The 24848-nt window shown below is 41.4% G+C and overlaps 1 protein-coding gene and 1 non-coding gene across 2 annotated transcripts; one reads left to right on the top strand and one right to left on the bottom strand.

Annotated features, from left to right (window-relative positions):
* Positions 1-1017: 1017 nt before the first annotated feature.
* On the bottom strand, positions 1018-23020 carry LOC113892848 (17-beta-hydroxysteroid dehydrogenase type 6). Its single transcript, XM_027542274.1, has 5 exons — positions 22914-23020; positions 12398-12724; positions 9402-9660; positions 5516-5679; positions 1018-1777 (listed from the first exon to the last, which is right to left on the bottom strand). Exons 2-5 carry the CDS (start codon positions 12708-12710, stop codon positions 1560-1562), a joined length of 954 nt encoding a protein of 317 aa, XP_027398075.1. The 5' UTR covers positions 12711-12724; positions 22914-23020; the 3' UTR covers positions 1018-1559.
* On the top strand, positions 19221-19294 carry TRNAG-CCC. The gene has a single exon. It is a non-coding gene; the product is annotated as a tRNA-Gly (tRNA).
* Positions 23021-24848: the final 1828 nt, after the last annotated feature.

Here is a 24848-nt window from a genome sequence, read left to right as displayed (position 1 = left end):
TCTATCACTCTTAGTTCTCTATTTTATGTGTAGTAGTGTGTATGTGTCAACCTCATTCTTCTCATTTATCCCTCCCTCCCTTACCGCCTTGTAACCTTAAGATTATTCTCTACAGCTGTAACTCTATTTCTGTTTTGTAGGTAAATTCATTTGTACCCTTTTTTTTAGATTCCACATATAAACAATATCATATTTGTCTTTCTCTGTCTGACTTACTTCACTCAATATGATAATCTCTAGGTTCATCAGTGTTGCTGCAAATGGCATTATTTCACTCTTTTTACGGCTGAGTAATATTCCATTATATATATGCATGTACCATTTATGGCTAAGTAATACATGCAAAATCCTACTGTATAGCACAGGGAACTACATTCAATATCTTGTGATAAACCATAATGGAAAAGAATATGAAAAAGAAAGTATGTATATATATATGTATGTATAACTGAGTCACTTTGCTGTACAGCAGTAATTAATACATTGTAATACAACTATACTTCAATAAAAAATAAATTTAAGAAAAAAGAAATAAGTATGGAGATAAAGAAAATGGTCAGGAAAGTGGTGTGAAAAGCTAAATTCTCATTTATCCTAATAGGAAATTAATAAAAATGTCTAAAATTAATAAATCAAGAAATAACGGTATGAAAGTGAAAGTGAAGTCGCTCAGTCGTGTCCGACTGTAGTAACCCCATGGACTGCAGCCTACCAGGCTCCTCCATCCATGGGATTTTCCAGGCAAGAGTACTGGAGTGGGTTGCCATTGCCTTCTCCAAATGGTATGAACTATATTATTAAAAAATACAGTGATATATACCAGAAGAAATAGCTGAAAGTCAAAAGCACTCATCTCTGAGGAGCAGCAATGCAGGTGGGAAACAATTATATTTTCATTTTTAAGCTTTTGAGTAATAACTGAATTTTTAACTAAGCATATATTACTTTTAAATTTAACTATATTAAATTAATAACTACATTACTTTTAAATATTAAAAAATTAATAATCAGTTCTTCTTTTAATATAAATTTATTGACTTTAATTGGAGGCTTATTACCTTACAATATTGTATTGGTTTTGATATAAAGGAGAAACATATCCAAAAACAGCTGGCTAATAGGAAGAAGATGAAATTAAACATTTATTAAAAGTACCAAAGTACAGACCCATTTCAAGTAAGAATTAACAGACCCACATTTCTCAATAGTCCCTAAGCAACAGTTGATCACAGCACAGAACAGCTATTCACTTACCTAAAGAAATAACATCAAAACAAGCTTAACTGTTTTTAGTCTACTCTAACAGGGCAAGGAAGATTGATGCATTTTGGAAACATTGTCATGCAAAAATGGCTAAAATAGTAGCGATTTAGCACCTAAAGGGAGTAAGCTTTGGATATCTATAACATCAACATGTTGGTTCTCGGATGGTGTCAGATAAATGAGTTTAAGCAAGAAAGTTGATTGCTAGAAAAATTATAGATTATGCATTAGGATCAGAGAGAATCATCAATTTCAGATTTTTGTCTTCATTTCAAGGGCCATCAAATCATTTTTCTTTAGACTGCCTGGGCTGGTTTGGGCCAAGATCTAGTCAATATGTAGTCTGCCAGGGATGTAGGCAAATAAGATAGAGGGACAAAGAAAAACTGAGCATCCCAGCCAGCTGAGTATCGAGTGCGGGGATGCACGGATGTCAGAGCGTGTTCCATGCAGTCGGTGACCAGGTTTAGGTTTGTGCTACAACTCAGCAGCCCTTGTTTCATGAGATCGTGATCTGTAAACAAAATGAAAAATGGTGGTTAGCAATCATTGTTTAGGGATTTCCATGGTGGCTTAGACGGTAAAGAGTCTGCCTGCAATTCCTGAGACCTGGGTTCGATCCCTGAGTTGGGAAGATCCCCTGGAGAAGGAAATGGTAACCCACTCCAGTATTCTTGCCTGGAAAATCCCATGGACAGAGGAACCTGGCAGGCTACAGTCCGTGGGGTCACAAAGAGTCGGACACGACTGAGCAACTTCACTTTCACTTTCAACTTATTGTTTATATTTCTAAGATCCTGTTGCATGAGGTCACAGAAGTCTAACTACATTTCAGTTCCACAAGAATTAGGCCTATTGGACCTATGCTTCCCAGTATAACAGCCACTAGCCACATGTAGCTAATGAGCACATAAAACATAGCTAGTATGACTGAAAACTGAATTTTAAAATTTAATTAATTTTAAAGCTTAATTCTGTTATTGGAAAATTTTTAAATATGTTTGGAACAATATAGATATGTGAATCTACTTTTCAATTGGAAATTTTTTAGCATCTTTATTGAGATAATTCACATTCGTAAAAATCATCCATTTCAAGTATACAAATCAGGGGTTCCCTGATGGTCCAGTGGTTAAGAATTCAGTTTGCTTGGATCCCTGGTCCAGGCAGATCCCACATGCCACAGGTAACTAAGCCTGGCCACCACAAGCACTGAGCCTGTGCTCTGGAGCTGGCAAGGCACAACTACTGAAGCCTGTGCACTTAGAGTCCATGCTCTGCAACAGAAGAAGCCATGGCAATGAGAAGCCCATGGCACCCCAACCAGAAAGTAGCCCCTGCTCACCACTAAAGAGAAAGCCCATGCACAGCAAACAAGACCCAGTGCAGCCAAAACAAATAAGTAGATAAAAATTTTTTTAAATCAAGTATACAAATCAAGGAGTTCCCTGGTTATCCAGTGGTTAGGATTCAGTGCTTTCACTGCTGTAACTTGGGTTCAGTCCCTGGTTAGGGAATTGACATCCCACAAGCCAAGTGACATAATCAAACAATAATAATAAATAAAATAAAATATACAAATCAATGACTTTTAGTTTATCCAGAATTATGCAACCATCACCACAGTCTAAGTTTAAAACATTTCATCATCCCAAAAAGATACCTTATACCCATTAGCAATCACTCTCCCATTTCCTGACAACCCACACTTGCCCTAGGCAAATGGTAATCTACTTTCTGTCTCTACAGATTGCCTTTTATGGATATTTCATATAAATAGAATTATAGATCATGGTCTTTTGTGATTGGCTCCTTTCAGGGAGCAAAGTGTTCTCACAGTTCATCTATGCTGTAGCATGTATCAGTACTTCATTTTTTTTATTGCCAAGTAATATTCCATTGTATGGTTATATCACATTTTGTTTTTCCCTTCAACAGTTGATGGACATTTGAGTTGTTTCCACTCTGGGGCTATTATGAATAATGCTTCTGGCAACTATCAGTTGTATTAATCCAAATACAGAAGTAATTCCTAGGAAAATTTAGTATCCCAGTTGAGATGCGGAGAAGGCAATGGCACCCCACTCCAGTATTCTTGCCTGGAAAATCCCATGGACCGAGGAGCCTGGTGGGCTGCAGTCCATGGGGTCGCTAAGAGTCGGACACGACTGAAGCGACTTAGCAGCAGCAGCAGCAGCAGTTGAGATGTGCTGTAAATGTAAACTACACATCAATTTTCAAAGAATAGGGAAAAAATATAAAATATCTTATCAATAACTTTTATATTGATAATAAATGTTAAACGATAGTATTTTGGATATATATATGGGATTAAGTGCCGAAGAATTGATGCTTTTGAACTGTGGTGTTGGAGAAGACTCTTGAGAGTCCCTTGGACTGCAAGGAGATCCAACCAGTCCATTCTAAATGAGATCAGCCCTGGGTGTTCTTTGGAAGGAATGATGCTAAAGCTGAAACTCCAGTACTTTTGCTACCTCATGTGAAGAGTTGACTCATTGGAAAAGACTCTGATGCTGGGAGGGACTAGGGGCAGGAGGAGAAGGGGACGACAGAGGATGAGATGGCTGGATGGCATCACCAACTCGATGGACATGAGTTTGAGTGAACTCCAGGAGATGGTGATGGACAGGGAGGCCTGGCGTGCTGCGATTCATGGGGTCTCAAAGAGTCGGACACAACTGAGCAACTGAACTGAACTGAACTGAAAGTAAAATGTATTAAAATTAATTTAACCTGGTTTTTTTTTCTTTTTAAAAAGTAACTACTGGGAAATATAAGATTATATATATGGTTCTCATATATCTATTGGATAGCACTGATCTAAATTATTCTGATCTAGGGACAAATAAATGAACAATTTCAACTCCTTTAAATCATTAAATACATATATCCCTCCTTTTACATAAAGCCACTTCTTAGTAAATTCTCTTGTCCTTTGATTTCTGTTGTCAAATATATGTACCCACAAGGGGAGACAAATTCTCTAATAGTTTAAAACTTTAGGTAGAGAAGAGCTCAGAAGAGCAGCTGGCTGCCTGACTTGTTAGGAATTGTAGTTCCCTAGCTTTGTATTCTGAGAGGCTCAGGAAGTTTTCTATCAGTCTTTCCTTGATCCAATTTCCCTCCCCTCTGTGGATAGTCACCCCCCTAAGCCTAATGTACCCAGAAGACAGGGCTGGAGGTCAGGAGTCTTCCATGTGCACATTCCCCTTCTTTCTCTGTACTGAGCTATCACCCAAAGTCAAGGCCAGGGCTACTGCTACCTGCCACGGAGCCTTTTTGTGAATGGGAAAAGAGAGCTGCTCCCTTTGGCCTTGGGAAGCTGCTAAATTCTTTATGTGAAAAAAAAGTACCCCTTCCCCAGGAGCGATTCCCTGGTGGCAATGGTAAAGCATCTGCCCAAAATGTGGGAGACCCAGGTTCGATCCCTGGGTTGGGAAGATCCCCTGGAGAAGAAAATGGCAACCCACTCCAGTACTCTTGCCTAGAAAATTCCATGGATGGAGGAGCCTAGTGGGCTACAGTCCATGGGGTCACAGAGAGTTGGACACGACTCCACAACTTCCCCAGGAAGGTGCACCCCACACTAGTGTGCATGACTTTCTTCTACTTAAAGGACTTCTTTAAGCCCTCCCTCTTCCCCCAAAACCGATCCTCCTCCATGCCATGAAATTGAACCTTCTCACTCCTGCAAGACTCCCACGGCCTGCACATGAGGTCCAACCTCTGGGAATGGCCGACAGTGCCCTGCAAATCCTGTCCTAATCCACTTACCTCTCCCCACCTATATGCACCCTCCCTCCTCTCATAATAAAATGTGGAGTTTGTGGCTAGGCTGTTACCCAAAGAGTAGATAATACTGAATGCTCAACTAAGCAGGCCTCCCACACCAGCCCCTTCAAACTGTGAAGGGGCACCCCCTCACAAAATCCAGAGGCTCCATGTTTCCAACCACATAATACCTCCCTGGTGCTCAGGTGTCCAGGCCCATATGTGACAGGGCAGGGCAAGCTCTGGCCTGAGGCTGCTTGTATGGCCTCTTCCTCAGCCACAACAGCCATCACCACACCAACTATGAAGGCGCTGGGACCTTCCTGAACCTTCCCTCTTGTCTTGGGAAGGCTTTACTGAAGGTGATTTATTCTTAGAAGATCTCCCAGTCTCTCTCTACCAACCGCCTTTGCCCTTTTCGTGCAAGATTATCCATCATGCCATTAAAAGAAAAGCTCACAGGCATCAAAAAACTTCTGTCCATAGGTCTCCTTAATATGCGCAGGGGTTTCTTTCCAGATTTGTTTCATTATCTCTGAGAACTTCTGCCAATCTGTCATTGCTGTTCTGAAGTAGCCAGGTTCAACCATACTGACTTTCACCCCAAAATGTTGAAGCTCACGCCTAGGGGAAAAAAAACCCTCAAGTTAACTCCTCTGACTGAAAGATACCACAATTTCAATGTTTTCAAGGAGAAAACAAAACAAAATAGTTTTAAAAACACCTTTACTGAATATTTTAAAAGATAAAGAAATGGAGGGGAACAAAATAAAATTTTACACATCCCTAGGTGCAATAATTGGGATATGATTATACAAACTACCATAACCATTCAACTCCACATCCATTTATTTAACAGAATTGTTCACTTTCAACCGTGTGCTATACACTGGAAAAATGAAGAATACAAGGAATAATAAGGAAAATTAATGTTTTTATGGTATCTACTGGGCTAAGTGTTTTGCATGCACAATCTCAGTAAATTAAGACTCTGCTCACCACCCCTGAAAAACCCACAGTGAGTGAATCTGATAAATAAGCAAATAATTGCAATACAAGTCAAAAGAATTATAAAGGCAAGGTATTAATGGGGCTACATAAGTAGAAAAGAGGATGTAGATTTTCTGAGGGAGTCAAAGAAGGCTTCAGTAAGGAGAAAATGTTTCAGTTGAGCCTCCAAGGATAAAGAGGAAATTTCCAAGTGAAGAAAGAGTGGAGTGGAATACCATACTGATGGAATTGCACTCACAGAAGCAGGGGGCTGTGAAAAATTACAGTGTGTTCAAAGACTGCAAGAGACCATTAGTGGAATATGACGTGGGCATTAAACTGACAAGTCACTGGTCACTCCAGAATATTCGGGTTAGTTCAAAAAACATTTTCCAAAGTATTCATCAGGGGGCCGTGTATGTATCAGGCACTATGCGAAGTGCTGCCTTCACCACGTGAAGTAAGATGGCATTGTGCACCCTGTGAGGTATTCTTTCAGTACTCCAGGACAGTGATGAGGGCTGCTCCCTGCTCTAGAGGTTGGAGCACCTTGCTAGAGAAGATGAAGCCCAAGCTAATGTCAAGGAGAAAAGTTTGGAGCAGTGTTTCATAAGAATATAAAACACAAAGCATCGTGATCCTCTAAAGGAATGAATGGTTCCCAAAGTGTGGACCCCAGATCAATAGCATCAGCATCTGGGAACTTGCTAGAATGCAGATTACTGAGCCCAAGTCTAAATTTACTAAATCAGAAACTCTGGGGGTAAGAACCAACAATCTGTCCAAAGTAGCCTTCCAGGTGACTCTGAGGCATGCTAAAAGTTAAGAACCACTGCTCTAAAGGAAAACCCTCCCTTATCAAACCAAAGCCTAAAACCTTTCAAGTTAAAGCTTCAGAAAATGATTCTCCAGGTACCTGTGTGTATTGGAGCAGAAGGAGGGGCTAGGCAAGCCAGGGGTGCTTTGGCCCTTTGCATTTCACTTCCCCTTGCAGCTTTCTCATACATTCCCCACACGCCACATCTCCATCACCTTTAAAACTCTAACTCAAATGGGGGACAAAACTTCCTTTTTCTGTTTATCCTTAGCATAATTAAGGCAAACTGGAATTTCCTACAGGAACTAAATAATGATTTAAAGGTTGGAAGGGCATGTCTTTGCTCTTGGCCTGGGAGTCCAAGAGGCATGAGCAGTGGTAAATCAGCAGGCAGCGGCCCCATGGAGGTGGTCAAAATGTTGGATAGGCAGGAAGCCAGGAAAGATGCCTGCCATACAGTAACAACTCATGTAATGTCCTTGGTTATTTCCCTACTCCTTTCCTAAGCAGATAATATGATATGCACATTGTATTAGATATATACCAGTCATGGCATGTGGTAAGTTAAATAATGACTCCCAAGCATATCAGGTCCTAATCCCTGAAACCTGTAAATGTTACCTTATGTGGCAAAGACTTTACAAGTTTGATTGAGTTAAGGATCTTAAGCTAGGGAGACTATGCCAGGTGATCTGGGTGCATCCTAAATGCAATCACAACTGTCCTTATAAGAGAGGCATAGGTAGATCCAAAGACCAACAGAGGAAGAGAAGGCAAAGTGACCATAAAGGCAGAGGTTGATGTGGCCACAAGCCAAGGAATTCCAGCAGCCACCAGAAGCAGAAGGCAAGTAACAGATTCTCTCCTAGAGCCTTCAGAAGAACATGGCCCTGTCAATAACTGACTTTGGCCCAGTGATGCTGATTTCAGACTTCTAGACTCCAGAACTGTGAGAGAATAAATGTGTGCTGTTGTAAGACAGGGAGAAGGCAATGGCACCCCACTCCAGTACTCTTGCCTGGAAAATCCCATGGATGGAGGAGCCTGGTGGGCTGCAGTCCATGGGGTCGCTAAGAGTCAGACACGACTGAGCGACTTCACTTTCACTTTTCACTTTTATGCCCTGGAGAAGGAAATGGCAACCCACTCCGGTGTTCTTGCCTGGAGAATCCCAGGGATGGGGGAGCCTGGTGGGCTGCAGTCCATGGGGTCGCACAGAGTCGGACACGACTGAAGTGACTTAGCAGTAGCAGTTGTAAGACACCATGCACCATAAATTACTTGTGGAAACTTATTACAACTGCCATAGGAAGTTAATTCATGATGTTTGTAATATTCGTAGCTTGTTTCTAAGAGAAACTGCCCCTAGAGTCAGCCTGTGCTAAAGGAGAGTCTGTGCAGCACTATTCTGTACCGTGCGACTGCATCCTTATGTCTACAGCTGGCATGACCAGGAAGGGTCCATAATGGGAGAAGAGCCCTTCTTAGGACTGGACAGTGACTCAGCCTGTTATTACCAAGATGGCCATGGCAAATTACTGAACCTTTGTGCCTCAGTTTCCCTAGATGTATAATAAGGATAAAAATAATTTCTTCCTCACTGGGTTGCTATGAAAATTAAATGATTTATTAGATGTAAAATACTCACAGCAGTGCCTAACAGATAGTAAGTGCAAAAAAAAATCACATCATGCAGTGTCATACAGAATACCCAAAAAAACGATCTCAGGCCCAACAGGATTCTCTGTCTCAGAAATTAAAATATGAAGGGAGCTATAAAAAGAAAGAACCGCTGATAGAGGAGCAGGAAGCTGAAGTGAGGTATTTTAAAAAGCCAGGAGGTAGAGGCAGGGCCATTAGAGGGTTGTGGCAAACTAAAGTTATAAGTAAAAAAAGAAACCATTAGATAAAGAGAAGATATACAGAATAAAGGGATGAAATAAGTTAACTGCAAGCAGATGAGCACCAGAAAGGGTTGCTGTGAAGAGATGAGGACAGGAGGAAAGAGGACAGTCATCCTCTCTTCAGAAAGAAAATTTTACCAAGGATATATCTTGAGAGTTAAAATGTGGTATGGTGACAGGAGACAGAGACTTCGGTCAAAACACGGCTCTGCCAAATCATCGTTGTTGCAGGTGAACTTTGAATAGATACTAAATCTGAGCCTCAGCTTTCTGTATGAAACAGACTAGCAATAATATCTAGTAAACAATAATATTTGAATATTATCTAATAAATAATATCTAGTAAACATATCAGATTTTGGAAGTGATGAAATAAAATAATGTAGGTGAAAGTGACTAGTGACTAGGAGGTAGTGGTGACTAAGACATATCTAAGTGCTCAGTGGTTGCTTTTGTTTGTTTGGGGGTTTCTTTGCCACTTTATTTTTTTAATTGAGGGATAATCGCTTTACAGAATTTTGTGGTTTTCTGTCATCCATCAAAAAGAATCAAGCGTGTCCCCTCCTTCCCACACCTCCCTCCCATCTCCCTCCCCATCCCACTCTCCTAGATTGTTTTTAACTTTAGAGTCTCACCTCAGAATATCTGAGAAGGCTTCCACTCCATACTTGGAACAACTGTAGACTGCTCCAAAGAAAGCAATTCTTCCCAGAATGCTGGAGACATTGACAATTCTCCCCTGTGCTTTCCTGACCAGGGGAAGCATGCTCAGGGTCACCTCTATCACACCAATGAGGTTCACCCTAAGGGTATCCCTGTAGGTCTCAATCTTTATCCACTCAGCATAGCCATGTGAGTGAAAAATGCCTGCATTGTTGACCAGACCCCAGAGCCCTAAAACAATAAAAATCAAAGCAGGAGTTTAGTTTCAGACAAAAATGACAGACTTCTACCTTGATCAATCTTTCTGTTGAAAACAGCTAAAAATGCTAGACAAAATATACTTTTTCAATCTTAAACAAATCAAAATATGTATTTTCAATCTTAAACACATCTATCAGTAAGAACATAAAGGAAGGTCAAGCCAAAAACAAAGAGAAGGCAGGAATCCAGGAAGGATAAATAGAACCTTAATGATAGCTTTTGATTTGAGGGAATTTGCCAAACAGTGTGAATTGAACTTCAGTATTTATAGCATCAAAAAATATACACAATTAGAAGATATGAAGTCCAAGGCCCACTAAGGTAGGGAGTCTAGTAAAAAGACTCTTTCTGGATTAAATGGCTATATTATCATTTTAAGGGTGAAACAGAAAGTACTTCCAAAGGACTGAAAGTATAACTTCCTGTCTTGAGCTCTGGGATTGGAGGGAGAAGAGAAGACTCAGTCTCAAGGACCAAAATGAAAAGCAGATTTGGTGAAGATGAGACAATAAGAGTTCTCCTTTAGATTTGGTGAGTTTGAGCTTCCAGTAGAATTTCCAGTTGAGAAAACCAGCAAGTAGTTGGAAATTCAGGTGTGATGAACAAGAAATAATTTAGAAATCAAGGGCATAAAGGTAATAGATTAAACTATGCGTAAATGAGATCCATTCAACACTTGTTGAGCCCTTAACATGTATCAGACAACATGTTAGAAACTGGGAATACCGTGATGGTTAAGAGATATCCATGTCCTTGAGCACACTCTCTAATAGGTGGGAAAACATTAACAATAATAATAACGATACAGTAGAAATAAACCACTATATACAGCATAGAGGCTATAACTAACCATAACTTCTGACTCTGGAGTCAAGAACATCCTCAGGTAGGAGTAATATTTTAAAATCAGTTTTCTAATTTAAAGTAAATTAAAAAAAATAAACATTCTTCAATCCAAAAAAAAAAATTTTATTACTATTTTAGAACTCATTGGATGAATAGATATCTAAGAGGTCCAATTATCAGGACCTAAAGAATCATAAAACAAGTAGAGAAAGAAGAAGGGGATCAAAGAGGATTTGGATAATATCCAAAATGAACTTTAGAAAAGTGGATTTATCCATAATTGCCAAAAAATTTAAAACAACCAAGATGTCCTTCAGTAAGCGAATGGATAAACAAACTGCAGTGCATATAGTGGAATATTATTCAGTAATAAAATTAAATGAGTACTCAGTTCAGTTCAGTCACTCAGTTGTGTCCGACTCTTTGCGACCCCATGAATCGCAGCACGTCAGGCCTCCCTGTCCATCACCAACTCCCGGAGTTCACCCAGACCCATGTCCATCGAGTCAGTGATGCCATCCAGCCATCTCATCCTCTGTCGTCCCCTTCTCCTCCTGCCCCCAATCCCTCCCAGCATCAGAGTCTTTTCCAATGAGTCAACTCTTCGCATGAGGTGGCCAAAGTACTGGAGTTTCAGCTCCAGCATCATTCCCTCCAACGAAATCCCAGGGCTGATCTCCTTCAGAATGGACTGGTTGGCACGGAGGGACCTTAAGTGCATACTGTTAAATGAAAGAAGCCAGTCTAAAAAGCTACATCCAATATGATTCCAATTGCATGACATCTGAGAAAAGGCAAAACTATGGAAAGAGTGGGGACAACAGAGGACGAGATGGTTGGATGGCATCTCTGAGTTTGAGCAAGCTCCAGGAGATGGTGAAGGACAGGGAAGCCTGGTGTGCTGAAATCCATGGGGTCGCAAAGAGTTAGACACAAATGAGTAACAACAAGATGGAAAGAGTAAAAGGCTGCACAGTTGCCAGGATTTGGGAGGAGGTGGGGAGAGCAGAGGAGATGAATAGGTGGAGCCAAAGGATTTTTAGGGCACTGAAAGTATTCTGCATCATATTATAACACAAATGAGTAACTTCACAACAAGATGGAAAGAGTAAAAGGCTGCACAGTTGCCAGGATTTTGGAGGAGGTGGGGAGAGCAGAGGAGATGGATAGGTGGAGCCAAAGGATTTTTAGGGCACTGAAAGTATTCTGCATCATATTATAATGGTAAATATAGGATATTTTACATTTGGCAAAACCTATAGAACCATACAACACAAAGTGGATCCTAATGTAAACTATAGACTTTCATTAATGCTAATGTATCAACATCAGTTTATCAATGTAATAAATGTACCACACCAATGCAAGATGTTACTAATAGGAGAAACTATAAGAGGGGGGTTGCATATGGGAACTCAGTGCTTTCCAACTTTTCTGTAAATCTATCACTGCTCTAAGGAATACAGCCTATTAATTAGAAAAAATAAAATGAAAACTTGTTTTAAAAAAAGAATAGATGATCAAAGGCTGGCTTCAAGGAAGGGCAGAAGAAGCAGATCCTTAAGAACCCCTTGAAAATTCTTCAAACGTAAAGAATTGTGAAGAAAAGGATTGTAGTTGTAAATACTTCACTTGCAAGGTGAGATAATAGCCTTGAAATCTGAAATCTACTGGGTTCATTTTTCAATACAAACATTGTTAAGGAAAAAAACACACTGCCAAAGATCACAACTGTCTTTCAAATGACAAAGCCAGTCTTTCCAGCCCTGCTTTTGAGATTATATATGTGTAATATATATGCACATAAAATGTTAACATCTTCACGCCTGAGTAAATGAAAGGAGAACAAACTTGCCCATACCTCTGTCCCCAACACACTCCTTCACCCACTCAGTGGCCGCAGCGATGCTCTCTGTCTTGGTGACGTCCAGAATCACTGTCTGCAGCCTGTCTGATGTCTGGTTCCTCAGCTGCTCGGCCCCCTGCTCCGTCAGACACCCAGCCAGGACCCTCAAGCCTCGCAGGTCCAGCTGCCTGGCCAGCTGGTTCCCAAAGCCCGAGTCACAGCCCGTGATGAAGACAAACTTGTCCTGGAGGTGGCTCACCACCTGCCTCTCTCGGTACCAGCGCAGGAGGTAGTACAGGCCCAAGAGGACTGCCAGGTACAGCCACATGGTGAGAGGACTTCCTTCAAAAGAAAAAGAACAGCTTTCATTTTATTCCTTCCTTTTTTCCTTAACCAGTATTTACTATGTGCCAACCACTGCACTATGTGCTAGGACTCTGTACTAACTAACACATGGTCCTACCCTCTAGCCACAGTCTAGAGAGGGGAGTCAGGGAAGTAACCAAACAACTGCATTGCAATGTGGTAGGTACCAAACAGAAGTATACACAGTCTGATGGAGCTATAAAGGAGAGTGACCCACTACCTGCTAAGTTAGACCTAGCTTCACAGAGGCGATGATTTTTGAAATACTTCTAATAAAATAGTTAAAGAGTTCAAAAAGTGGATACGGATGAAATGACATTCCAGGCAGCAATAATGTGTACATGAATGGAGGAGTGAGCAGCATAAAACTTCCTGATACCTACAAGCAGTTTAGGTGATGTAGAAAGCATATGGAAGAAGAAATGGAAAGTGAGGTGGTAAAGGGTCAGACCAGGAGGGGTCCTGTAAACTACACTAAGGAATCTGGATGTATGTTATAGGCAACAAGGGTGTGCCATTAGAAGGTATTAAACTGAAGGCTGAGATGGCCAGATTTAGCTTTAAAAAGATCTGTCTCACAGTGGGAATGAAGGATGGATTAAACAGGGGTGTGATGAAGGCAAAGAGATTAGTTAAGAGATCCAACAGTTTGGTGAGACATTGCAGCCAAAGCAGTTTGGAAATATAGACCAATCATATGCATTGTTGAAATGAATGTTCAGAGATGCCTACACTTCTGTACATAGTTCTAGAGAAACATCTACCTTTTGGGGGCAATCTGTAGTTTCTGGCTGAACTAACATATGACTCATAAAGTCATGTGCATGCTCAGTTGCTCAGTCGTTTCCGACTCTATGCAATCCCATGGACTGAAGCCACCAAGCTCTTCTGTCCATGGGATTTCCCAGGCAGGAGTGGGTTGCCATTTCCTTCTCCAGGGAATCTTCCCAGCCCAAGGATCAAACTCGAATCTCCTGAATCTCCTGTGTCTCCTGCCTTGGCAGGTGGATTCTTTAACACAGAGCCACCTGGGAAGTCATAGATAGAGGTCAAAGATGGGTGTAGGGGTTTCCCTGGTGGTCTAGTGGTTGAGAATCACTTTGTAGTGTAGAAGACACCAGTTGGATCCCTGGCCTGAGAAGACCCCACGTGCCATGGGGCAACTAAGCATGAGCACTGCAACTTATGCGCTTGTGTTCTAGAACCTGAGAACCACAACTACTGAGCCCACGTGAAGCCTGCATGCCTGGAGCCCATGCTCCACCACAAGAGAAGCCACCACAGGTAGAAACCCATGTGCCATAACCAGAGAGGAAGCCCCCACTCACCGCAACTAGAGAAAGCCCAAGTGCAGCAACAAAGACCCAGATCAGCCATAAATAAAGCTTTTTTTTTTAATAGATGGGTTTGGACCCACTAGGACATCACAAGGCTTACACAATGTTTACCTTAGCTTGGCTTTAAGGTCTCCCCAGTGCTCTGGTTCCAGATTTCTTTCTTAGCCTCCTCTTTGACCACCCTCTTTTACACCCTACTCTTTAGCTGTAATAAGCACCTTTCAATAACCCACACAGTACAGGCTTTTCATGCCCCAATATACAATTCTGTCTATAATTCTTTCCCAGCTCTCATCCATTTGACAAATAATACTCATCTGTTAAGACTCCACTGAATCATTTTCATTCAACGACATCAATTCAACATCCACTATGAGTCAGACACAATGTAAAGCACTGATACACAAAAGTGAACAAAACAAGATTCCATTATGCATTGAATTCATGGTCTAAGTGTAAAGACTGACAAGAAAACAGTGCGATATACAGTCATCCCTTGGTATCCATAAGGGGTTGGTCCCAGAACCCTTCACAAATACCAAAATCTGAGGATGTTCTGTCCCTTATGTAAAATGACATAGCATTTGCATATAACCTATGAATATCCTCTTTAAATCATCTCTAGATTACTTATCATACCTAATATAATGTAAATGATATGGAAATAGGTGAAAATACAATGTAAATGCCTGTAATTAGTTGTAAATGTGGTGTAAATGCTATGTAAATAGTTGCTGGCATGAAGCAAATTCAAGTTTAGCTTTTTTGGAACTTTTCGGAAATTTTTTTCCTAATATTTTTAATCTGTGGTTGGTTGAATCTGCAGGTGCAAAACCAGTAGATATGGAGGGCCAACCATAATAGAAGTGAGGGCCAGATGCTGTTGGAGCATTCAGGAGAGGCTTCCAAGCCAGTCTAAGAACTGAGAGGTTTCCTAATGAGAATAAAATATAACTTCAGATCAAAAGCATAATAAAAGCAGCTAACACTTGCAAAGCACGTGCTGTAGTACATACAGGTCCTGTTATAAGCATTTCATATATATTAAGTCATTGAATTTTCATAACAGCCCATTAAGGTAGATCCTATCAATATCCCTGTGTGTCAGTTCAGATGCCAAGACAGAAACAGACATGCAAGGCACTCACTGGGGGAAAATACCTAAAAAGACTAAAGGTGGAAAGTGCAGGAGTGGGTGCCAATACAGGTCTGAAACAAGAAAGAGAAGGAAAGAAGGATTTAAAAAGAAGAAACTTAAACTGCAGTTCAGCCCTGAGAAAGTCTCAACTAGGCCAACGAGGGTCCTTGAACAAAGACTGCCCAGTAGAGTTCTACATTGGGCTGAACTGGTTGGAACTTTCAGTTCCACCTCCTGACCTCCAGGGAGAGGAGAGGATTTGGAGATTGAGTTTAATCAGTAATGGCCAATGATTTAAGGGGCGTCCCTGATAGCTCAGCTAGTAAAAAATTGGCCTGCAATGCAGGAGACCCTGGTTCGATTCCTAGGTTGGGAAGTTCCCTTGGAGAAGGGCATGGTAACCCACTCCAGTATTTTTGCCTGGAGAATCCCATGGACAGAGGAACCTGGTGGGCTGCAGTCCATGGGGTCACAAAGAGTCAGACACGACTGAGCGACTAAGCATGCAATGATTTAAATCAATTATGCCTATATAATGAAGTCTCCACCAAAACCAAAAAGGATAGGGTTCAGAGAGCTTCCAGATGAACATTTGGAGATTCAGGGAGGGTGGCTTGGAGAGGGCACAGAAGTTCTGTGTCATTTCCCCATGATGGTGGTTTAGTCACTAAGTCATGTCCAACTCTTACGACCCCATGGACTGTAGCCTGCCAGGTTCCTCTGTCCATGGGGTTCTTGACAAGAATACTGGAGTGGATTGCCATTTCCTTCTCCAGGGGATCTTCCTGACCCAGGGATTGAACCTGGGTCTCTTGCATTGCAGGCAGATTATTTACCAAGTGAGCTACAAGGGAAGCCCAGACCTTGCCCTAAGCATCTCTTCCGTCTAGCTGCTCCTGAGTTATATCCTTTTATAATAAACCAGTCATCAGATAAGTAAAATGTCCCTCTGTAAGTTCTGTTAGCCCCTATAGCAAATTAATTAAACCCAAGGATGGGGTTGCTGGATCTTTCAATCTACCATCCATCAGAAGCACGGGTGATAATCTGGGCTTATAACTGGTGTCTGAAGTGAGGGGTGAAGAGAGTAGTAGGCTTGTAGGACTGAACCCTTAACCTGTGGAATCTAATGTTGTCTCCTTGTCGTTAGCGTCAGAACTGAGTTGAATTGTGAAACACCTAGCTGGTGTTGGAGAGAATCATTTTTTATAATTAGGTCCAGAACTGTTGAGGTGAATAGAACTCGAGGAGCCAGTGAAGGGGAGAAAACAGTGGATAAAGACATTGATTGGTCCCTCCCTGCTCTTCTCTTTCTCTCCTTTTCCCTCCTCCCACTGCCTCCGTATTCTCTACCCTCCCCCAGGTTTTCTGCTCTCTCCAGTATGAGTCCTGTGTTCTCTAGCCAACTGCCTCTGTTCTGCCCAGTTGTCATTCTCTGGTGCACTGTACTAACAGAGCTTCATCCTGCCTGTTTACTGACTAAAAGGGTAATTTCCTGATGCCATTCAAAGATGAGAATCCATGTCCCCCGTGAGGAGGAAGCTTGGAAACCACAGCCTTTCTACATATTACTATTCAATCACCACATAGTAAGACTAAACTTGAAAGAGAGATATGCCAGGCCAAGCAGAATCCCCAAACATAAGCCTAAATTGAATGTGAATCAAAAGCCTTGAGGTGTTTTGACTATTTCAAATATCTATATCCCTTGACCTGACCATTTTCTGAGGCTCTATCCTGTCTTTCTAATTTCCTTAAGTACTTTTCAGCCAGATGTTGAGCCAGATAGTCAATATATCCAAGATAGAACACATCATATTTTCTCCTAAAACTGTTTCTCCTCCAGGATTCCCAATTTCTATTTGTATTATTTTTAGTCTTAAGGCTCTGACACTTTCTCTTCATTGCCCCATGCATTCCCTCCAGAGATGAGGCGGTAGAGTCCAGCTCTCTAGTATCTGGAGCACCTGTCCCCTACCCTTCACTCCCATGGTCACATCCATCGTTCAAGCCTTCAACATTCAATACCTCTTGCTTGACCTATCGTAGAAGCCTTCTCACCATCCCCACAGTGTTAGTCCCTTCTCACCTCCACACAGTGCTGTCTGATAATTTTCCTCAAGCACAGCTCTGTTGATGTCACTACTTGAAAAGCATGTACTGTGCTTAGTCACTCAGTCGTGTCCCACTCTTTACAACCCTATGGGCTGTAGCCCGCCAGGCTCCTCTGTCCATGGGAATTCTCCAGGCAAGAATGCTAGAATGAGTTGCCATGCCCTTCTCCAGGGGATCTTCCCAACACAGGAATTGAACTGGGATCTCCTTCATTGCAGGCATATTCTTTATCAGCTGAGCTACTAGGGAAGCCCCACAGAAGAAACATATTCCAACATAATAAAGACCATATGTGACAAGCCCACAGGCTTCCCAGGTGGGAAAACATAGGGAAAAATTCCTTGATGTTGACCTTGGCAACAATTTTTTTGGCTGTGAAACCGAAAGCAACAAAAGTAAAAATAAGTGGGTCTACATCAAACTAAAAAGTTTCTACACAACCAAAGAAACAATCAACAAAATGAAAAGGCAACCTATAGAATGAGAGAAATATCTGAAAACTGTATATCTGATAAGGAGTTAACATCCAAAATATAGAAGGGACTCATAAAACTCAATAGCAAAATAAATCCAATTACAAAAGAGCTCCAGGAGTTGGTGATGGACAGGGAGGCCTGGCGTGCTGTGGTTCATGGGATCGCAAAGAACTGGACACGACTGAGTGACTGAACTGAGAGAGGATCTGCATAGACATTTTTCCAAAGAAGTCATATAAACAGCCAACAGATACATGAAAAGAAGCTCAATATCACTAATCATGAGGAAAATGCAAATCAAAATCAGAATGATCACTTCATGTCAGAATGGCTGCTATCAAAAAGACAAGAGTTAACAAGTGTTTCCAAGGATAGGGGAAAAAAATCCACCTATGTCAACAGTCCCAAGGTTGAACAACTAGAACAACCTGAAGAGGTTGGGAGAAAGAAAGGGAAAGCCTAGGAGAAGTCTCAGGGCAGTACTGAAGGCGGGGCTCGCTTAGCAGGTGTCTTCTAAGCCACCAACTGAGCCACCTCCTTGGACTGAAGACTCTCAAATGGAAACACGACTCTGTAGGTGTTACTTCTGAGCCTTTTCTTTACCAACAGCGAAGTCATTGGCCCATTCTGTCTTGGAGACTTCATCCTAAGACCATCTACAATGAACTGTAGAGCTCATCTGGCCATCCCCAAGCCTGAGATTCCCTTACTGCTCTCCCCACTTAGCAGAGTGAGCTTTTCTCTAAGGGAACAGTGTTTGTTTTTGTGGATGGGGCCATGTAAGCATGAAAGGAAAGGGAAAATATAGCAGAAGAGGAAAGAAAGGTAGAAAAAGGTGTGGGGAAGTAGAGGGTTCCAGGGGCTCCACGAGAAAGTAGAGATGGCTTAATCTCTGCCTAAGCATCCACCAGGATGTCCCTTCTTTGTCTTTCCTGCCATCATTAGTCTTTGGAGCCCATCCTCACCAGCCCAGGTCTTGTTCAGTGACAGGGCCCCAAGAAGGAAGCAGAAGGTTTGGGGCCCCATGAACTGACCTCTCTGGATGCCTTGGAATCTGGGGTGAACACAGGGTCACTAGCCACTGGTATGGATATTAGAAATATTAATATTGACTACTACCTCTGATTGGTTTCTCTAAAACCTGAAAATCCCAACAAAAACTAGCCATAATACTGTCATCAATCTCTCAGTAGAGCAACCATAAAAACCTGACACAGAAAATGAAAGGAAAAACCCAGGAAAAGTCCTAGGGAGGTTGGCAATCCTCAAGAATAGGCTCGCTGCTAAACTGGGCTTCCCCACCCAGTCACTGTACTTGGTGTGTGCCGAAAACTCTCACATCCAAACCTGGAGGTGTTTCAGGCTTCTGTAACTTTCCTCTTCAGCAACTATGCAGAGCAAGGGCTTCCCTGGTGGTCCAGTGGTTAAGATTCTGGCATTCCCAATGCAGAGGGCTCAGGTTCAATCCCTGGTCAGGGAACTAGATCCCACAGACCATAACTAAGAGCCCTGACACTACAATTAAAGACCTCATATACTACAATGAAGACCCAGTGCAGCTGAATTAAAAATATATACAGTGCAGAACACATTCCATTTCTCAGAACACTTTTTTTGGAGTCTGTTATACCAATGAGACCCTTGGCTAATACTCTGCCTACCTTTCCTTTTATTCCTTTCCAATTTGCATGAGTTCCCCTGACCTCAACCCTGATTTTGTGGATAGCATAGAAATATGAGCATGTATTCTGAAGTCAGATTACTTGGGTTCAAATCAGGCTTTACCATTTACTTGTGTAGCCTTGGGCAAGTGAATTAACCTCTCTACCTGTGTTGTTATTGTGCATGCTCAGGCATGTCTGACTTTGCGACCCCATGGACTGTAGCCCGCCTGCCTTCTCCGTCCTGTGAGAATTTTCCAGGCAAGAACACTGGAGTGGGTTGTTATTTCCTCCTCCAGGGGATCTTCCTGACCCAGGAATCGAACCCCGGTCTGCTGCAACTCCTGCATTGCAGGCAGATTCTTTCCCCACTGCACCATTGGGGAAGCCCTCTACCTGTGTGCTCATCTTCAAAATGGGAAAAGGACCCTTCAGTGATTTGTTGGGAGAGTTTAAGTGAGTTAACACATGTAAAGCACTATGTAATTTCTAGATATTATTAGGATTACTTTGGTGGTTGTTGTTTTATTATTGCCATTCTAGACTTTTATCCCTGAACCCTGCCTCTTCCTCTAGGTCTTATCAGAATCACTTTTTCACAGTGTGTGCAACTCCAAGCATTGCAACATCCTTAGTCTTTTCTATATGCTTTTTATCACTACACTGGGCCATACTAGTTCACCCCAACCTTCTTCAGTCTCAAGCAGAGGACCTGTCTCTCTGAAATATAGCACAAGGCAAAATAAGGAATAGCCTTTATTCTCTTCTTTTAAATCTTCAGACATGAGTTTATCTGTAAGGTTCAATCAGTCTAGTCACTGATCCTAAGAGTGAGTCTATCAACAACACACGGATTCGTGGACTGATCCATTGTGACCTTCTTTGTTCTCACACGGGGCATACAAACTAGGTATTACTTGTAAAACAAAGAATGTTGCCCACTATCCAGTTCTACAAGGATCAAGTCATTAGCCTCTGCAGTCACTGACTGGCAGTACACTCTGAAAAGAATTCAGGATGAAGAATGTGATAAGGCATTTTATACTTTGGAAAAACAGATGCCTTAGTTTGAGATATCTCAGGTGGAAAAAAATTTAATGAACCCAGATGTTTGCATCTTCTCATACAGAAAAAAAAGCACTAAGATCATTAACTGAGGACTTCCTTGGTGGTCCAGTGGTTAAGAATCTGCCTGCCAATGCCGGGGATCCAGGTTTGATTTCTGGTCTGGGAAGATCCCACATGCCACAGGGGCAGCTAAAACCATGCGCCACAACTACTGAAGCCCACACATTCTAGGGCCTGAGAGCCCGTTCACCTTAGAATCCCTGCTCTGCAACGAGAAGCCACTACATTGGGAAGCCCATGCACCATAACTAGAGAGCAGCCCCTGCTTGCCACAACTAGAGAAAGCCCACATGCAGCAATGAAGACCCAGTGCAGTTCAAATAAATACATAAATAAAATTTTAAATCTTTAATTCAGATATCTGATCCTGGTGGTGCAGTGCATAAGAATCTGCCTACTAATGTAGGGGACATGGGTTCGATCTCTGGTCCAGGAAGTTTCCAGGTACAGCAGAGCAACTAAGCCTGTGCACCACAACTACTGAGCCTGCACTCTAGAGCCTGTGCTCCACAGTGAGAGAAGCCACCACAATCAGAAGCCTGAGCACCACAGTGAAGAGCAACTCCTGCTCATCATAACTTAGAGAAGAAAAAAAAAGCTTGAGCAAAGTAACAAAGACCCAAAACAGCCAAAAATAAAAATTTTTTAAAGGAGTTCACAAGAACAATCAAACATTGCTATTGAACAAGTAAATATATTCAATTTGGAAAAAGCAATTTATCATTATCTACCAAAGATAATGATCCATCTTCCCTATACCCAAAGATTCCAGTTTAGGTATATAACAACAAAATATGTACACCATAAACATTACTTGTGATAGCCAAAAGCTGGAAACAACCCACACATGCACAAATAGTAGAATGGATAAATAAGTTGAGATATGTTCATGCAATGGAATGCTATACAGTGAAAAAAACAAACTATAGCTACACACAGTTACATGAATGAGTCTCGCAAACATAACACTGTGACACAAAAGAACACATACTACATGATTCCATCTCCACAAAGCTTTAAAATATAAAACTAATCTATGTTGGGACTTCCTTGATGGTGCAGTGGCTAAAATTCCACACTCCCAGTGCAGGGGGCCAAGGGTCAATCCTTGGTCGAGGAACTAGATCCCGATGCCACAACTAAGACCTGAAGCAACCAAATAAATAAAAATAAATCTTTTTTAAAGCTATAAAAATTTTTAAATTAATCTATGTTGATATTAATACAAATCATATTACTGGTTACTTTGGGGGAGGAGGTAGGGTTCAACAAATGAGAACGGTATTAATGGATTATCTACCATGCTCATAATGTTCTATTACTTGACCTGTGTGGCTGTAACAGAAATGCAAATTTTGTGAAAATTCATTGAACTGTCACCTGTGTGTTTTCTACTCAAATTAGAAAAATTAAAATACCACTTTGGGGCTGGTGCACTGAGATGACCCAGAGGGATGGTATGGGGAGGGAGGTGGGAGGGGGTTTTAGGATGGGGAACACGTGTATACCCGTGGCGGATTCATGTTGATGTATGGCAAAACCAATACAATATTTTAAAGTAAAAAAATAAATTAAATAAAGGCTGAATAATAAAAAAAAAATACCACCTTGATTAAAAAGAGAAGAAAAGAAACAGTCTGAAGAAAATCACTTCTGCATTTGTCATAAAATTCTTATCAAGAACACTGTGCATCTATACACTGTGTAAGATCCCACATGATAAATCCTGTCATGCATTTAGTACCAGGAAAGATTTTGTCTTTTCTAAGTAAATAGTATACTATTGATTCTTTTTAAATTATCTAATTTTTCCATATTATCTTAGTGGTTTAAGGCCAAATTTAATGTTCAGTCATAGTAATTCTATTAGTCCTCATAAATAGCATTTTCTTCTTCTTCTCTCTTCTCTTTCAACACGTTGATTTTCTTTCTCTTTTTATGTTTCCATTTGCATTTTAATAACTTTTTTTGTGTATGTGTCTTTTATTATAGATTACCTCAAACTCTTTTTGAAGATGCTACATTTGTCCAAGAATAAAATCTAATAGATTCGCCAACCTAAGTCTCTTCCCAAAAGCTGACTCAATCCCTCAGCCAAGTGGGAAAAAAATTAGCAAATACTCCAGTAGTTGATGCCATGTACTGGCATATATATACACATATATCTATGTATAATATAATAAAATGTATATATACACATATACATAAATCATACTTCATTTCATATCAGTATATGAGATTCCACAAAGAGAAAGGACAAATGTTACCTGAGAAATTTTTATTTGTGAATATACATCACATTTCACCTACCTTTGGAATTTTACTTCTTCTCTGTTCTCCACAGGATTAGAAATGTAATGAGAGAAGGAATCATGGGACTATTGAACCCTTGTTTACTGGTCACATGGGTTAAAAAAGAAAGAAAAAAAATTTCACCACTCCCACTGCAAAGAGCTTGCTCATAGTAGGAAATTGGGGTAGGGTTAGGTCAGGACAGAACTAGATCACAGAGCTTCAGCAACACAACTCTCAGGGCTTAATTACATAAAGCTGCTTTTGCTTATCCAAAAGTTCATGAACTTACTCCACAGCTCCCAGCATTAACTAAAAAAGAGCTGGTTTTCCACACTGTCAAGATTCCCAGTTTACAGAGCATATCCAAGGGGTCTTATGTGTAAGTATAAAATCACTGTCAACTTCTAAACAATATTTAAACTGCAAAAGAATAAAGATCAAAAAAGTGGAGAAAATCATCATTTCGGTTCAGTTCAGTCACTCAGTTGTGTCCTACTCTTTGCGACCCCATGGACTGCAGCATGCCAGGCTTCCCTATCCATCACCAACACCCAGAGCTTGCTCGAACTCATGTCCATTGAGTCGGTGATGCCATCCAACCATCTCATCCTCTGTTGTCCCCTTTTCTTCCTGCCTTCAATCTTTACCAACACTAGGGTCTTTTCCAATGAGTCTGTTCTTCGCATCAGGTAGCCAAAGTGTTGGAGTTTCAGCTTCAGCATCAGAGAAAGCCATGATGATGAATTTTCTTTCAGAAATCAAAGTTGAAGGGTCTTTTAAGAAAATTATAGACCACAATCAAGATCTTTCTCCAAACAGATTTTATTTCCAACCCAAAACACACACACACACTCACACCATTTGTTCAGGAAGAGTTTTCAGAGGACTTCATGAACCCCACTGAGCAAGGTCCCTTTCCTTTCCTGCACGCTGCCCATCCCAACCTTCTGCACCTCTTTCACAACACCACTCTCTTGTGGTCAGAGTTCAGGGTGCTTCACTCGCTTGTGCCCTGCCTATAGTTCTCAACAGTGCCAGCCTTGTTCAGCTGCAGAATCTGACCTGTTACAGTCAAAAAAAAAAAAAAAAAATTAAAAACAGAAAGCTCCCATTCTCTAAGTTGGAGCCTCTGCTGGAGTCAGGGAATGGGGAAGCAGAGCCTGCTCTTAGACTGCCCACCTGAGATCAGTTTCTGCGAACTGGGGCTCTGGGCCCTTAAGGCTGTTAGACACATTTCCAAAAGACCTGCCACTGCTTTATGATCTAATACATTCTAGCAAATCAGTCAAACCCAAGGAGGGAGTCGTGGAAATCTTCAATTTAAAGCACAGGTAACAACCTGGGCTTGCGATTGGCATCTGAGGTGGGGGGGAGTCTTGTGGGATGAACCTTGAATCTATGGAATCTGACACTACCTCTGGGTGCATGCATGTTCAGTCACTTCTTTGCAACGCTGTGGACTGTAGCCCACCAGGCTCCTCTGTCCATGGGATTCTCCAGGCAAGAATACTGGAGTGGTTGCCACACCCTCCTCCAGGGCATCTTCCCTACCAAGGGATCAAACCTGTCTCCTGAAGCTGGGTAAATAGTATCAGGGCTGAGTTGAATTGTAATACACACAGCTGGTATCCAAAGAACTGGTTTGGAGGTATGGGTAAACACATCCCTCCCTCACATTAGAATTGGTATAAAATCCTTCAGCACCCTTTCACAACTCTCTCCTTTCTTGGCTCCTATGAAATCACCATCTCCTAGCTCTCCTGCTTCTATTTCTATTTGTTCTCCTTGTCCTTCCTGGCTTCTCTTCATCCACCCAGTTTTTAAAGTCAATATCTTTAAGAGTTCTATCCAGGCCCTTCTTCTCTTCTCAATGCACACACCCTCCTTGTATGGGGACCTCAGTCATTATCAACTTCAACCTGATCTACAGTCTAAGGACTTTGTAAATCT

This window comes from Bos indicus x Bos taurus, chromosome 5 (assembly GCF_003369695.1).
Source record: "Bos indicus x Bos taurus breed Angus x Brahman F1 hybrid chromosome 5, Bos_hybrid_MaternalHap_v2.0, whole genome shotgun sequence".
NCBI classification, from domain to species: Eukaryota; Metazoa; Chordata; class Mammalia; order Artiodactyla; family Bovidae; genus Bos; species Bos indicus x Bos taurus.
Note: the sequence above shows the minus strand (reverse complement) of the source record. Positions and strands in the feature narration are given on the sequence as shown.